Source organism: Brassica napus, chromosome A5 (genome assembly GCF_020379485.1).
Source record: "Brassica napus cultivar Da-Ae chromosome A5, Da-Ae, whole genome shotgun sequence".
NCBI classification, from domain to species: Eukaryota; Viridiplantae; Streptophyta; class Magnoliopsida; order Brassicales; family Brassicaceae; genus Brassica; species Brassica napus.
In genome coordinates this window covers 23292449-23307701 of record NC_063438.1, presented here as the reverse complement: position 1 = coordinate 23307701, position 15253 = coordinate 23292449, and the positions used below count along the sequence as shown (strand labels likewise).

General features: G+C 33.6%; 3 protein-coding genes across 5 annotated transcripts; all 3 read left to right on the top strand.

The window, feature by feature from the left end:
* Positions 1–5123: 5123 nt before the first annotated feature.
* On the top strand, positions 5124–8998 carry LOC106405744 (phospholipase D alpha 1). Its single transcript, XM_013846280.3, has 4 exons — positions 5124–5384; positions 5718–5821; positions 6077–7979; positions 8319–8998. Exons 2-4 carry the CDS (start codon positions 5726–5728, stop codon positions 8750–8752), a joined length of 2433 nt encoding a protein of 810 aa, XP_013701734.1. The 5' UTR covers positions 5124–5384; positions 5718–5725; the 3' UTR covers positions 8753–8998.
* A 950-nt stretch (positions 8999–9948) lies between these two features.
* LOC106403029 lies at positions 9949–13507 on the top strand. Of its 3 annotated transcripts, none has more exons than XM_013843867.3 (6): positions 9988–10705; positions 10977–11155; positions 11442–11704; positions 11793–11854; positions 12235–12941; positions 13031–13507. In XM_013843867.3, the coding sequence occupies exons 5-6, from the start codon at positions 12785–12787 to the stop codon at positions 13270–13272; spliced, it is 399 nt and encodes a 132-aa protein (XP_013699321.1). In that variant the 5' UTR covers positions 9988–10705; positions 10977–11155; positions 11442–11704; positions 11793–11854; positions 12235–12784; the 3' UTR covers positions 13273–13507. The 3 variants fall into 3 exon arrangements, 2 of the variants coding, with proteins under 2 accessions (XP_013699321.1, XP_013699322.1); XM_013843868.3 differs by having other exon boundaries at positions 11793–11924; XR_007339539.1 differs by lacking the exon at positions 13031–13507 and having other exon boundaries at positions 9949–10705; positions 12235–12407.
* Positions 13508–13992: 485 nt separating this feature from the next.
* On the top strand, positions 13993–14969 carry LOC125609038. Its single transcript, XM_048779803.1, has 2 exons — positions 13993–14257; positions 14659–14969. Exons 1-2 carry the CDS (start codon positions 14044–14046, stop codon positions 14799–14801), a joined length of 357 nt encoding a protein of 118 aa, XP_048635760.1. The 5' UTR covers positions 13993–14043; the 3' UTR covers positions 14802–14969.
* Positions 14970–15253: the final 284 nt, after the last annotated feature.

The window sequence follows — 15253 nt, the reverse complement described above, 5'->3', positions numbered from 1 at the left end:
GTGTTTTGCTTTTAATTACTTTTGGGTTAGCTTCTGTATGGGTATTTTCTATATTCCACTTTTCCATTTTTTTATTTTACTTTTTAAAAAGGAAAATACCAAAGTAATGCTGATTAAAGTTAAAAAGAGGTTTGTAAAATTTTGTACTGTTACTGTTATGAAAGGTTAACATTATTTACGAGTTGAATTTTTTAAAATAATCTTGCTTCGCCAATATACAGGCCTAAACACAAGTGTCAGGTTGTTATCAGAATGTTAGATCACCAGGCCCAATGGTAGCCCACATGACAACATCGGGAGTTGCACCTACTTCCCCAAGCGTTTATTAAAATCTTCGATTTTTTTTCTTGGGCACCTCAAAATCTGATCTCTAGAATATTTTATTTATGTAAGAGATCCCTGTCTTTGAAATTAAAAACAAACCAGAACGCACACCCGTACCGGTGTATTTTTTTTAATGAATACTAGATTTTGATCTGCGCTTTCAAAGCGCAGGTTTATTTTTTTTTTTTTAATTGACAAATATTTAGTAAATATCACATTTTCATATATTTGTGTTTTATTTTATAAAAGACTTAAAAATTTTATCTTTATTTATCGTATTTCATTTTAAATGACTATTTATGTTTAAAAAATTAAACTTTATTTTTTTAATGAATTAAGTTGGTATAACTCTGATAAATTAATTTTATCATGGAGTTAATATTTTAATGAAAAAATTATATACTTTTAATAAAGATTTATATTTTTCAATAAAAAATTCAATTATTTTTATGAATGCTTAAATTATATTAAGAAAAGAAAAAAATAATAATTAAGAATAGTTGAAAAAAAATATTTGAACTTAGACTCAATTGCCCAAAGGAAAAAAAAAGTGAGAATTGAATCTGATTTTTTAATAGGTCCAAATGGCCCAAGAGAGATTTGATGTGGACTGGATCTAAAAATAATGACCCAATATAGATTTGTTATTAATATTACTTAATTGCCCTTAATGAAACATGCAATGTTAGTGAAGGAAAGGGCAGTCTAAGGTAATTATGACAATATGATCCTGCTTTAATAGTATAGATGATGTTATTTGTTTTTATGTCACTATTTAGAGTTGGACAAAAAACTCGAATTCGAAAAATCGAACCGATCCCAATCTGAATATGTAGTACTAAATCCGAACTGGAATTGATTAAATATCCGAATTATTGAAAATTTTGGTATTTGAAGAACTGAAACCTAATCTGATCCGAACCGAAATATTTTGTGTATCCAAAATAGATTTATATACTTATATATATTATTTATTTTTAGATTTAATATATATAAAAAAATCCAGAATATATATGATACTTTTAAGTTCGTATAAATGCTGAAAATATATACAAATAATTAAACGTAAATATCTTAAATAGTTAAAAATACTCAAAACTCCAAAAATACTTAAATCATTATTAATTCTCTATCCAAATAATTAAACCAAACCTATTTAAATTGGTTATCCAAATCCGAACCAAATCCTGAAAAATCTGAACTGAACACGAAATCCTAAAAAGACCTGAAAACGAACCTGAACGCCCACCCCTAATCACTATTATATATATATATATATATATATATATATATATATATATATATATATATATAGATATATCATATATGTGTCATCATAGGTTATAAAATACGTGTTATCATATAATTAATCGTATTTTATACGTACCATCAAATAATTTTTCTTATAATTAATAATATTTTATACGTACAATCATATAAATAATCAAATATATTATATTTTAAAATTTAATATGAAATATAAAAACCATAATTTAAGTTGGTGTTTGAAACTCGGCTTTGTATTATATTTTTATTATATATATTGAAAACATTTTTATAATAGTTCTTGAAAATATGTTAGTAAAAATCAAATTTTGAATATATGTATATTTTTGAATGAATTTTTGATATAAATAAATTTTAAATTATTATTTTGATTTGAATATATATATCAAGTAACATAGACCCATTACTTTTTAATATAATGTAATGGACTTTCAATTTTTTTAGTAGTATAAGCCTATTATTTTTTTTAACTTACTGCAATCCATGTTTCCAAACAGTACTATTTTTTTAACTATTATCCATATTGCCAAACAATTTCAATGTGTACTTCAATTTTAATAATATAGACTAGAGCTTGACCCGCGCATCCGCGCAGGTGTTAGTTTTTTGATAAATGAATATTTATTTGTATAAGTGATAATATATATTTTAAAATTTACCCGTTTAATTTTTTTTTAATATGACATTTATAAACACAATAATTTTATAGTTTATATTGAGTAGTTTTATTTTATCATGTAAACCCTTAATTATATCATCCATTTATTTAGAATACGACCTGTAAAATCACACAAATGTATTTTTATTTTTTATGGATCAAAATTTTATGATTATATATAATAAAATTATTGTATAAACTGTTTTTATGGATCAAAATTTTATGATTATGTATAATGAAATTGTTGTATACTATTTATTATGTATATGTGGAATTAGTAAAATAATTACCGTATAATGTATGTAATTACGAAATGTATATATGGAATTAATTATTTTCAAATACACATATGTATAATAAAAAGGAAAAGACAAAAAATATTAAAAGTTAGGTTTATTAATTATTGTTGCCATGATTTTTTAGTTAGAATTTGATTTTGGAAATACATTAATTGAAGAGAAAAGACAAAAATCCTAAAAGATATGTTAATTAATAACTTCAGTGGCATGCCATTGTAAATATAGTGGAAAACTAAGGGATAATCTAATTTTGTACTCCTATTTTAATAGATTAGATATGAAATATAAAAACCATAATTTAAGTTGGTGTTTGAAACTCGGCTTTGTATTATATTTTTATTATATATATTGAAAACATTTTTATAATAGTTCTTGAAAATATGTTAGTAAAAATCAAATTTTGAATATATGTATATTTTTGAATGAATTTTTGATATAAATAAATTTTAAATTATTATTTTGATTTGAATATATATATCAAGTAACATAGACCCATTACTTTTTAATATAATGTAATGGACTTTCAATTTTTTTAGTAGTATAAGCCTATTATTTTTTTTAACTTACTGCAATCCATGTTTCCAAACAGTACTATTTTTTTAACTATTATCCATATTGCCAAACAATTTCAATGTGTACTTCAATTTTAATAATATAGACTAGAGCTTGACCCGCGCATCCGCGCAGGTGTTAGTTTTTTGATAAATGAATATTTATTTGTATAAGTGATAATATATATTTTAAAATTTACCCGTTTAATTTTTTTTTAATATGACATTTATAAACACAATAATTTTATAGTTTATATTGAGTAGTTTTATTTTATCATGTAAACCCTTAATTATATCATCCATTTATTTAGAATACGACCTGTAAAATCACACAAATGTATTTTTATTTTTTATGGATCAAAATTTTATGATTATATATAATAAAATTATTGTATAAACTGTTTTTATGGATCAAAATTTTATGATTATGTATAATGAAATTGTTGTATACTATTTATTATGTATATGTGGAATTAGTAAAATAATTACCGTATAATGTATGTAATTACGAAATGTATATATGGAATTAATTATTTTCAAATACACATATGTATAATAAAAAGGAAAAGACAAAAAATATTAAAAGTTAGGTTTATTAATTATTGTTGCCATGATTTTTTAGTTAGAATTTGATTTTGGAAATACATTAATTGAAGAGAAAAGACAAAAATCCTAAAAGATATGTTAATTAATAACTTCAGTGGCATGCCATTGTAAATATAGTGGAAAACTAAGGGATAATCTAATTTTGTACTCCTATTTTAATAGATTAGATGCAGTTCATATCTGAAATATAGATGCAGTTCATATCTGAAACACAAAAATAAATGGGTCTAGAGGGGCTTTTATGGCCACAAGTTTAGCCCAAACATCACAGAGAATGCACGTACTATATAAGACCCTAAAACTGGTGCAAAAGAGGGCCTAAAAGTGTTAAAATCCGGACTCATCCTATATATTGCCTGGGATGAGAAAAAGACATCGCCATTGTCGGCAAGCGGGGGGGGGGGGACATAGTCCATGTTTTAAAAAAACATGATTAGTCTAATTAGTAATTGTCTTTCGGAAGAAAATGATTTAATTGTTTTCCTTTTTATATGATGAATGATGATGATATACTGTTAATGCAAAGAGTGTAATTATCTACAGTATTATAGAATTAGGATGAATAGATATCTATAACAATTCGACCACGAACAAATTTCTCCGCAACAGAATTACACAACTGTACGTAAATGACGGACATACTAAACAATTTCACATGTAACATACATGATCGTGATTCACATACCTTATGACTTATATGAATTATGCTAAAGTTACGATAAAGTCGCATTCAAAGTCAGCAAACTAATTGACAATTCTGAGAATGTAAGCCAACTAACTGCTTACTTTATTGAGAAATCGTAAAAGTTGTGAATGTAAAAGAATGCGAAAATGATGTAATGAAACTTTATAGTTTGGTTGAGATGGCTGTAGAATAGTATCATCCCCTTTTTTACATGTGAGATAATAATTCGCAATCCACTAAGTTATCACGAGAATCAATGATGAAGAGTTAAACTAATAGTAGTGGTTCAATTAACACGTTGTACTTGTACCCAAAGAGAAAATCAGATCATAAAGTTCATTGGACGGTGAAGATCCAGCTTGGGAAACGGCGTCGTGGCATTTGGATGCAGAACGTTGGGAGCACGATTTGGATATTTTGTCCCAATCGAGTCAGGGATATATTACAGCTTTGAATATTTTGATATTTCTTCCCGAAACTAAAATTTTGTAATAATCACTAACTCTACCATTTTCTCCCTTTTGAACCTTTATTATAAGATTTTACATTTTATCCCTAAGTAGTTTTTTTGTGTGTTTTAACATTGAGTTACTTACAGTGAATGAAATTAACCAAATTATGCGAAACATAATTTAATCGTTGATAATTGGCTAAAACCACAAACTGAGACTCATATATATGTAAAAATAAGGACCTAATTGTGAAACTAAGAAACTTTTTAGGGCCGAAAGAGAAAAAGGTTTTTTTCTTAGTACGGGTGGGGTCTTGTGAAGGTGAGAAAGTCATCAAAAGTTATGTAACAAAATAAAGAAATGAGGGCCCACGCGTTCACATCATGACCATGAAAGTATCAAAAGATTTTCATTAAATATTCAGCAGCTCCCCACCCTCTTAAAATAGAGCTTTTCTCTAATCACGGATCAGATCCCGAACTCTTCGTCTTCCTCCCTCTGACCACCGACTCCGATCTCGCAGTTAGTCTCTCTCTGTCTCTGTGAATCTCACCCGCTTGTTTATAGGATTACAAATCTTTTAGAGTTGAAGCAGATAACACTGTTCTGGTCTGATTATGATTTGTTATAAATATATTGTTTGGATACAAAAATAACGATCGGGTTGAGTTTTGTGTTCGATGATCGTTGACTATTGACTTTTAACGATATCAGTGACTTTTGTTTCACAATTTTGAATCTCCTTGCATTTCGCTTGTCTTTTTGACTCCAGATCTTGAAGTTCCTCGGATCTCGCTTTATTATTTTCTTGTACAATCAAACATGATGCGTTATACAAAATGATTGTTGGTGCAGGTGATAAAATGGCGCAGCATCTGTTGCATGGGACTTTGCACGCTACGATCTATGAAGTTGATGACCTCCACACTGGTGGACTCAGGTCCGGCTTCTTCGGCAAGGTAAATAATACCTTTCCTTGTCTTTTTTTTTTTCTTCACATTTATTCTCCTTTTTTTTTTTTTTTTTTTTGATCCTTTGTTCTTAAGTCATTCCTTTGGTCTCTCCCACGTGGAGATGGATATTCTCCTTTTAAGTGAAAAGATCATATATTTGACTAGTGTAATAATAGGCATTCAAATGAATGTTGATGCTTATTATTCTTGAAGTTGTCACTCTATAGTTAATCTTTAACCTTTTTAAAAAAAAAAAAACAGATTCTGGCAAATGTAGAAGAGACCATTGGTGTTGGCAAAGGAGAAACACAGCTATACGCAACGATCGATCTCCAAAGAGCCAGAGTTGGTCGAACAAGAAAGATCAAGGACGAAGCCAAGAACCCAAAATGGTACGAGTCCTTCCACATCTACTGCGCCCACTTGGCCTCCGACATCATCTTCACCGTCAAGGACGACAACCCCATAGGCGCCACCCTCATCGGTAGAGCCTACGTCCCCGTCGACCAAATCCTCCACGGCGAGGAAGTCGACCAGTGGGTTGAGATATTAGACAACGACAGAAACCCCATCCCCGGAGGGTCCAAGATCCACGTGAAGCTCCAGTACTTCGGCGTCGAGGCGGATCGTAACTGGAACCAAGGCATCAAGAGCGCTAAGTTCCCTGGAGTGCCTTACACGTTCTTCTCCCAGAGGCAGGGGTGCAAAGTCTCTCTCTACCAAGACGCTCACATTCCTGATAACTTCGTCCCGAGGATCCCTCTCGCTGGAGGGAAGAACTACGAGCCTCAGAGGTGCTGGGAGGATATTTTCGACGCGATAAGCAACGCGCAGCACATGATCTACATCACTGGATGGTCTGTGTATACTGAGATTGCCTTGGTTAGAGACTCCAGGAGGCCAAAGCCTGGAGGTGACATGACGGTTGGCGAGCTTCTTAAAAAGAAGGCTAGCGAAGGTGTTAGGGTTCTTCTCCTTGTGTGGGACGATAGAACATCCGTCGATGTGTTGAAGAAAGACGGTCTCATGGCTACTCATGATGAAGAAACGGAGAACTTCTTCAGAGGAAGCGACGTTCATTGTATTCTCTGTCCTCGTAACCCTGATGACGGTGGCAGCATAGTGCAGAACTTGCAGGTCTCAGCCATGTTCACGCACCATCAGAAGATCGTTGTTGTGGACAGCGAGATGCCGAGCCAAGGAGGTTCGCAGATGAGGAGGATCGTTAGTTTTGTCGGTGGGATTGATCTATGTGATGGACGTTACGACACTCCATTCCACTCCTTGTTCAGGACGTTGGACACGGTCCACCATGATGACTTCCACCAGCCTAACTTCACCGGCGCCGCCATCACCAAAGGCGGGCCGAGGGAGCCTTGGCACGACATCCACTCTCGCCTCGAAGGTCCCATTGCTTGGGATGTTTTGTACAACTTCGAGCAGAGGTGGAGCAAGCAAGGTGGTAAAGACATTTTGGTGAAGCTGAGGGAGCTTAGTGATATCATCATCACACCTTCTCCAGTTATGTTCCAAGAGGATCACGACGTGTGGAACGTGCAGCTGTTTAGATCCATCGACGGTGGAGCTGCTGCTGGGTTCCCCGAGTCGCCTGAAGCGGCTGCTGAAGCTGGTCTTGTGAGTGGTAAGGATAACATCATTGATAGAAGCATCCAAGATGCTTACATTCACGCTATCCGTCGCGCGAAAGACTTCATCTACATTGAGAATCAGTACTTCCTTGGAAGCTCCTTTGCTTGGGCAGCTGATGGTATCACTCCTGAGGACATCAACGCTCTTCACTTGATCCCAAAGGAGCTGTCCTTAAAGATCGTGAGCAAGATTGAGAAAGGAGAGAAGTTTAGAGTGTATGTTGTGGTGCCGATGTGGCCAGAAGGTCTTCCGGAGAGTGCATCAGTGCAAGCTATATTGGATTGGCAGAGGAGGACCATGCAGATGATGTATAAGGATATTGTTCAGGCTCTGAGGGCCCAGGGCTTAGAGGAAGATCCTAGAAACTATCTGACGTTCTTCTGTCTTGGAAACCGTGAGGTTAAGAAAGAGGGAGAGTATGAGCCTGCAGAGAGACCAGACGCTGACTCGAGCTATATGAGGGCACAAGAAGCACGTCGCTTCATGATCTACGTCCACACCAAAATGATGATTGGTAAGTTTACTACTCCATTTAAAAAGAAAAGCAAATCTCATTAATAGCACATTTTTAATTTTTGTCATAAAAATAACTCTTAAAAATGAATATTCTTCAAAATAGTATTTTATTAATCAATAAAAATAAAAGTACTAAATTACTTTACATTCTAAACCATAATGCTAATCTCACTCTTTAAATATTAAACTCTAAACTTTAACCAATAAACACAAACTCAACTTTAAAAAAATAAAAATGATTTTAAAATTTTTAATGTTAATCTGGTGATTTTCCTTTATTTTTCTTGAAAAACTTGATTTGGTGCATGTGTGACTCACTGGACGTCTCATTTTGCAGTTGACGATGAATATATTATCATTGGATCTGCTAACATCAACCAGAGGTCGATGGATGGTGCAAGGGACTCTGAGATAGCAATGGGAGGCTACCAACCACATCAATTGTCGCATAGACAACCAGCTCGTGGACAGATCCATGGGTTCCGCATGTCACTCTGGTACGAACACCTAGGAATGCTCGATGAGACCTTCCTCGATCCATCAAGCGTGGAATGCATTGAGAAAGTTAACCGCATTTCTGACAAGTATTGGGACTTATACTCGAGCGAGTCACTCGAACATGACCTTCCCGGTCACTTGCTACGCTACCCTGTTGATGTAGACGCTGAAGGTGACGTCACTGAGTTTCCCGGATTTGAGTTCTTCCCTGACACAAAGGCTCGTATCCTTGGAACCAAATCTGACTACTTGCCTCCAATCCTTACAACCTAGGTTTCACTTGGGTATGTCTTAACAATGAACTTCTCTGTCTTTGAATAATCTGAGTGTCTGTGTCTACTTTTAGAACTAATAAGTTGGTCGTTGGTGTGGTATGTTGCATTTTCACCCCTTTGGTTTTTAAATTCGTGCAATGACATGGTGAGAGTGTTAGCTTTGTGATCTTTATTTACCTTCTTTTTGTTTGTTATGCATCTTTGAACTTATGAACCTTATATTTGATATTTGTTTTTTTATTAATTGAACATCGGTGTCAATCGTGTGTTTCACATTACAATGTAGAGGTAGTTAGTAGTAGTTGGTCGTGTTCAAATAGCTTTACCTTAGGAAGTTTCGTAAGACTTCTTCTCGAGTAGTTCTTACTATATACGGAAGTTTCTTAGTTTTAAAACATGGTGGAACCTTATTGGTTGAATGCTAGAACTAGAGATATTGACAAAAGGACAGGACACGTGTGTGAAGTCCTCAGTAACCCTCACATCAACTTTAATTAAACTGCTTAGGTTCATTCGATATTGTCTGATAGATACGTCTTTGCGAACAGGTCAGTGGTTTACATTCATCCAAGCTAAACACAACCTCACATTCTGTCGACAAGCTTTCCAAAAATTATGTTACTGTACAATTTGCGTTTTTTTTTCTGAATATTTTTTAAATATCGGTCCAAGTAATACATACTTATCATTTACTGGATAATAGACAAACAAGATGATGAATTGAATTTTTACATTTATTTGTCTGTAATTCACCGAATCACGGAAAACTAATTAAGTCACAGAAAATTTTAAATTTGTGGCGGAATAATGAATTTTATATGGTATTCACTTTGTTATAAGAAAAAATAGATATCAATAATTAAACTAATTATTACAAAATATTAATATAATTAAAATTTAATAAAACTATTTTAATTCTTATTATAAAATATGTAGCTTATCTTTCAATATGTTTTAATAATAGATTGACATTCTACATTATTACAAAAAGAAATCTTGTATAATTTTATTTACAACATAACTATTTATCATTAAAAATTTATTGTTATTTATTTAAAATTTAAATTGGTAATAGATTCTAGTTTAATAATATTAAAATGTTGATTTTTTAAAAAATTTACTAAAACTCAATTTTCTTTGTATTTTTGTTAGCAAAAATGTAAATCTGTGTGTTTTGCATTTTTTCTTTCATTCCACATCTTTTGTTGCTTGGTAAAATATTTTGCGTTTAAGATGTTATTCTGCAAAGTTACCAATCAGGACCATAACCTTTTCTACAATGGGTTTTCTTTTTCACAAAACTAAGAATAATTGTTGCAAATTCCGAGTTGATTTTCTCTAGAATACAAATTGTTTCTTTTTTGACCAAAAACAGTCTTACTCATATTATTTTCCTTTTCCCCACTAGGATATGTGAGTAACGAAGCACTAAAATCCAATTATTTTCCAACTTTTATTTATTTTCTATTAAATTTTCTCCACTGCTATATTTGTATAAGTATAGAAGAAGAGATCAAGAGAGTCAAGAGAAGAGAATCCTACCACAGAGTTTCAACAGTTGGTTTAAGTTACAAGTCTAACAAAGCTAGGGCTGTCAATTGGTTGGGTGCCCATGGGTGTGACCCAGTCCAGACTGTGTTGGGTGGGTGTTGGGTGAACCCATAACTTAATGGTCCAGTTGGGCTACAAAACCGAATTTGCCCATGGATAGTTTGGGCCAAACCAATTGGTCACTGGGTTAACCCAATACATTAAAAAATTAGGTTTTTTAATTTTGGGGAAAAATCAGATTTTTCCATTTTACGATTCCCCGATGAAAAATCTTCTTCTCGCGATGAAAGATTCTTGAGGCTTCTCTGCATCTCGATTCGTCTTCTCCAACCATGATTTCTCTGGCCTGAACCAGATTTCTCCATTCTCTGCATCTGACTTCTTCTTCTCGCGATTTCAGGTATGGTTCCTAAGTTTTAGCTTCGATCTCGGTTTAACTCGTCATCCATCGTGTTCTGTGTTGTGGGTTTTAGTTTCGATCCTTTGATCTCGGATTATCTCTTCATCCATCTCAAGTTTTAGCTTTGATTTTATTTTTTGGTTTTTTTCTTAAAATCACTTCAAAAGCTTCGTTCTGATTTAGTTTTTTTTTTTCTCTAGTTCTGATGATAATGGTATGATTTTTCTGATGATAAATTGATAATGGTATGCTGTGATTTATTCCTCTCCAGCTTGCTTTAGTTCATGACCGTTGTTCCTTCTCAAGGCGTTGAGAACGTTGGAGTATCAACGTTGGAGTTTTGGAGTTTTGAGAAGTTGCTGAATCAGACCCTCTTAAGCTAATCAACAGTTGACGATGGTTTTAGGCAAACAAATAGTAAATTCTTAAGTGGTCAAAGAAATCAACCAAGTAAGCTAATTAATCCTTCAACAAAATATGTTAAATAATTAATATAATGATTGTGATTGATTTCTATGTTCATGTTTCTATGTTCACAGTTTGCTAGTATTATTATGTGTATCTTTTATAGATTGTCTTCACTTGAGTCAGTCTCGTTATTGTTGTGGGTTTTCTATGTTCATGTTTCTGTGTTCACAGTTTGCTAGTATTATTATGTGTATCTTTTATAGATTGTCTTCACTTGCTAGTAGCTACTGTACTGTTCCTTTCTCATTTAAATATTTTGCTGTTTCAGAAAATGGAAGCGATAGACTTGAATGATGATGGTCAGAATGATTTGATGGATGAAGATATAGAAGATCATGAAGTTATTGAGATTTCAGAGGCTAACAGAGGCACGCCACCAAGACATGCTCAGTCACGCCGTAGAGCTAGGTTGTGGTTAAAGTTTACTATAATTGGAGGACAGCGGCCTGATGGTAAAACCACAGAGTGGAGAAGGAAAAAGAGGAAGAGAGTGGAGAGTCCACAGACTTGACTAGAGATAGTGGAGAGAAGGTACTATCTTGTGCTTGTTATGGATAAGATATTGAAATGCCTTGAGTTTGAGTTTGTATGTTGATGAATCTTGTTTCTCGATTTTCAGGCATAGCGGAATAACAACTGAGATGATGGATGGAAGTTACAACAACCGTTAGAGATATTCAGGTTCATGAGCTCCATTTTTAACTTTTGTTTACATACAAGTTATGAGGCTTGAGTTGAAGACTTGCTTCAGGTTCACACTGAGCTTTTATTCTTTTGCTTGTGTTGATAAGTTTAGTTGTAGACTAGTATACCTGAAAAGATAAGAGCACAGTTGGTAAGTTTAAGTGGTCAATGTTTCTCTGTAGGCTGAGAATCAAAAAATAAAAATGTTTCATATTTCAGAAACGAGTTAGAGATATTCAAGTTTCATGAGCTCCTTTTTTAACTTTTATCTACATACAACAATCATATGCTTTCATGTGTCTTCTTTTGTGTTAAACATGTGTTGCTTTAGTAGCTTGAACCGTAGGTGTTGAACCTTCTTTTTTTCCTTTTTGCAGGCTGAGGACAAGTAGAGAAGCTGGAAGCTGAGAAGAAGTGAATCAATAAATCAGAGAGTTATATTTTTTTTTTTACATAAAACAGAGCTATCAAAACCTTAAAATTGTATCCACATTTTTTTACATCATATTTGTATTAGAGGTGAACAAATACAAATTAAACATTCAGCAGATTTGAGAGATAATTTTTTTTACATTAAATTGGGCTTAAACAGAATTGCTAATCATGGGAAAGCTTGGGTTGGCCATATGGGTGTTGGGTTAAGTTGGGTGTGGGCTAGATAGGGTGTGGGCTAGATGTGGGTGTGGGTGTCTTGAGACCAAGAAAAACAAATACCCATTGGGCATACCCATTTGGGTGTGGTCCAACCCAACTGACACCCCTAAACAAAGCCTCTTCACACATACACACGTCTCTCCCAAGTCCCAACAACCAATCATCTCCATCAGCTCAGCCTAACTTCTCGTTTCCGTTGGTTTTCTTGAAAACTCTCTCTCTCTATTTCTGAATATCTTCAAACTAGCCGCCGGTTCAAGAAACTTCAGGAAGATGTCTTCCATGTTGGGTTGTTCTAGTGGCACCGTAGCGATCGCAACCGCCATGGTTTTCTCAAGCACTGCTCTGTTTCTCGCGATGGCTCGACAGTTCCATGGGAAGATTCATGATCAAACTCCACCACCGATACTCCGTTCATGTCTATCTTCAGGTACGTACGATCTTTCTCTCTCGGACTCGGGAAGTTTATGTTTGATTTTTTAACCGGGAGAATAAGTTTCTTTCTTTCTTGGGAAGCAGAGGAAACGAAGAAGCAGAGGAAGAAGAAGAGAGTTCGCTTCGCGGGGAATGTGAAAGATACGAAAGGGAACGGGAAAGAGTACCGGAAGAGGGAATTGAGCAGGAGAACCGTACCGGAGCCAGTGACTAAACCGGGGAAGACCGGTTCAGTTTGTGGAATATCAACGATGCCAGCGAACCGGATGGCTCTGTATCATGGGATTCTCAGAGACAGAGATCACAGGACTCAATGCTCTTATTGACTTTTCTTCTTGACCAAACAAGTCGATAGATTTTGGTTTGCAGATTTTTCTGTAACATACTTTTTCTTGGTAAATTCAGAATAGTAGTAGGTGGCCTTTATGCTCTTCTTTTTTGATTCATAGTAGTAGACTAGTAGTTGGCCTTCTTGTTCTCTACTTTTCTAATTGTTTTTGTTATAAAATCAAAGTGACGATGTAAATAAGTGTCCTGTAATATATATATTTGATACTGATCGTTGTAAAACTTGTATGTTTGCTAAACTTGTATTGATTGTGTTAAAAATTATAATCAATAATCACATAGAGAAGGTAACAAAACAGGTCTTCTATTTTTCAGTTAAAAAAAAATTGTAACATTTCTTTTTATTTTCTTTTAGCTTAAAATATAAAATTTTGAAACAACTAAACATTTATGTTTTTCTATAATTATAGCAATACAACATCGTTTGTGTTAGTGTTTTATTCACATTTGATTTATAGACGTAAATTAATATTATTAGATTTGAGTTGATATACTTTTATTTGTTAAAAATAATTGAAGAATTATATTATCCATGAAAGACTTATTATTAAAAAAAAAAATCTTTTGGCTTCATTCTTAATTATCTGATTAATGTTATATTTGCTAAAATAATATTTTGTTTGCATCTAATAAGAATACTTTATTTGAATTTTCACTAATTGTCCGATAATTATTACTATTTATAATTATCTTAAAAAGAAAAAAAAAAGAAAAGGAAAATCAGGTCAAAATTTATCGCTGAGGAAAATATGGCGACAGCTTTGTTCAACACGACCAGAAGCTCTAACCTCTACCACCACCACTCAGTTCTCCCTCCGTTCTCCCAACGGTTTCACCTCCACCGTCAAAATTTCTTCTTTCTAGCGACTCCTCGCTGCTTACGCCGTCTCGCCGTCGTTGGTGGCCCTCCATCTCCTCCGAGTCCTGATCCGCCTCCGCCTGAGAACACCACTCAGCTCGAAGGTTCAACTCTTGTTTCCAATTTAACGCCTGCCTTTGAATTAGTTTCCTTAGTCTTTCTTTGCATCCAATTGTCACTTAAAAAGTTGTTTCTTTTTTGTCGGGAGATTCAGTACTTTGGATGGTTGATGCTTATGTGGGTTTACTTTAACTATATTGTCTTTGTGATTGTTACTTGCTATTGGCTTGTTTCATGATTTTATCGTGTTTGTTTGTTCAGCAACTAGTCCTTATGTGTGTTGAATAGATATGTGTGTTTGTTTTGCAACTAGTACATATATGTTAATGTTGAATAGCTTTTTGGTGATCCTTTAGCCGCATATAAAACTATAATGGAAATAGAAAAGAAAAATAAAATGAAATCTCTTTTTTTCTTTAATCATGTTTGAACATAATATGGATAGGTGTTGTGGGAGCTGTGACAAGGGTTGAAGACCGCGTAAAGATCTTCCTGGCAGTACTGATTTGGATGTCTCTCTTCTTCTGGGTTACAGTGGTCGATGGGATGGGTAAAGGAAAAGGGAAGAAGGGTTCTCGTTTCAAATAATTGCTCATCATCATCATCATTAATATTCCACACTGTAAATTTATTGTCTCGGGAGATCAAAATTATCTATAGAAATTCTCCCCAAGTAAAGCATATTTCTTGTAGATCAGTCATTCAGATGATAGGATCCAATAATATACATTATAAATTTATAATTTGGTAACATGATTCTCTTGTGGTATCGTAGTTTTCATTCATTTTTCGTTGCTCTATACTGTACATGATAATAATTTGATTAATTTCTCACCAGATGGTTTTGCATCTATTCAAGTCATGGTTAATCAATTTCTCTCAATCTTTTGACTTAAATATCCTTGTTTATTTCTGTATTTAATTTTATATGAACAAACTACAAACGAGCCACCAGTGTTTATTTATTTGCTATAGACTTCCACCCTGCTGTATTGAGCTATAGGACGGTATGAACTGATATTTATGGACCTGAAATTGTA

Excerpts from the sequence above, each read along its gene's own strand:
- LOC106405744 (XM_013846280.3), top strand. The coding sequence starts at position 5,726 with ATGGCGCAGCATCTGTTGCATGGGACTTTGCACGCTACGATCTATGAA. Across the intron at positions 5,822-6,076 it reads GGTCCGGCTTCTTCGGCAAG|ATTCTGGCAAATGTAGAAGA; the intron begins GTAAATAATACC and ends AAAAAAAAACAG. Across the intron at positions 7,980-8,318 it reads CCACACCAAAATGATGATTG|TTGACGATGAATATATTATC; the intron begins GTAAGTTTACTA and ends CTCATTTTGCAG.
- LOC106403029 (XM_013843867.3), top strand. The coding sequence starts at position 12,785 with ATGTCTTCCATGTTGGGTTGTTCTAGTGGCACCGTAGCGATCGCAACC. Across the intron at positions 12,942-13,030 it reads CCGTTCATGTCTATCTTCAG|AGGAAACGAAGAAGCAGAGG; the intron begins GTACGTACGATC and ends CTTGGGAAGCAG.
- LOC125609038 (XM_048779803.1), top strand. The coding sequence starts at position 14,044 with ATGGCGACAGCTTTGTTCAACACGACCAGAAGCTCTAACCTCTACCAC. Across the intron at positions 14,258-14,658 it reads GAACACCACTCAGCTCGAAG|GTGTTGTGGGAGCTGTGACA; the intron begins GTTCAACTCTTG and ends TAATATGGATAG.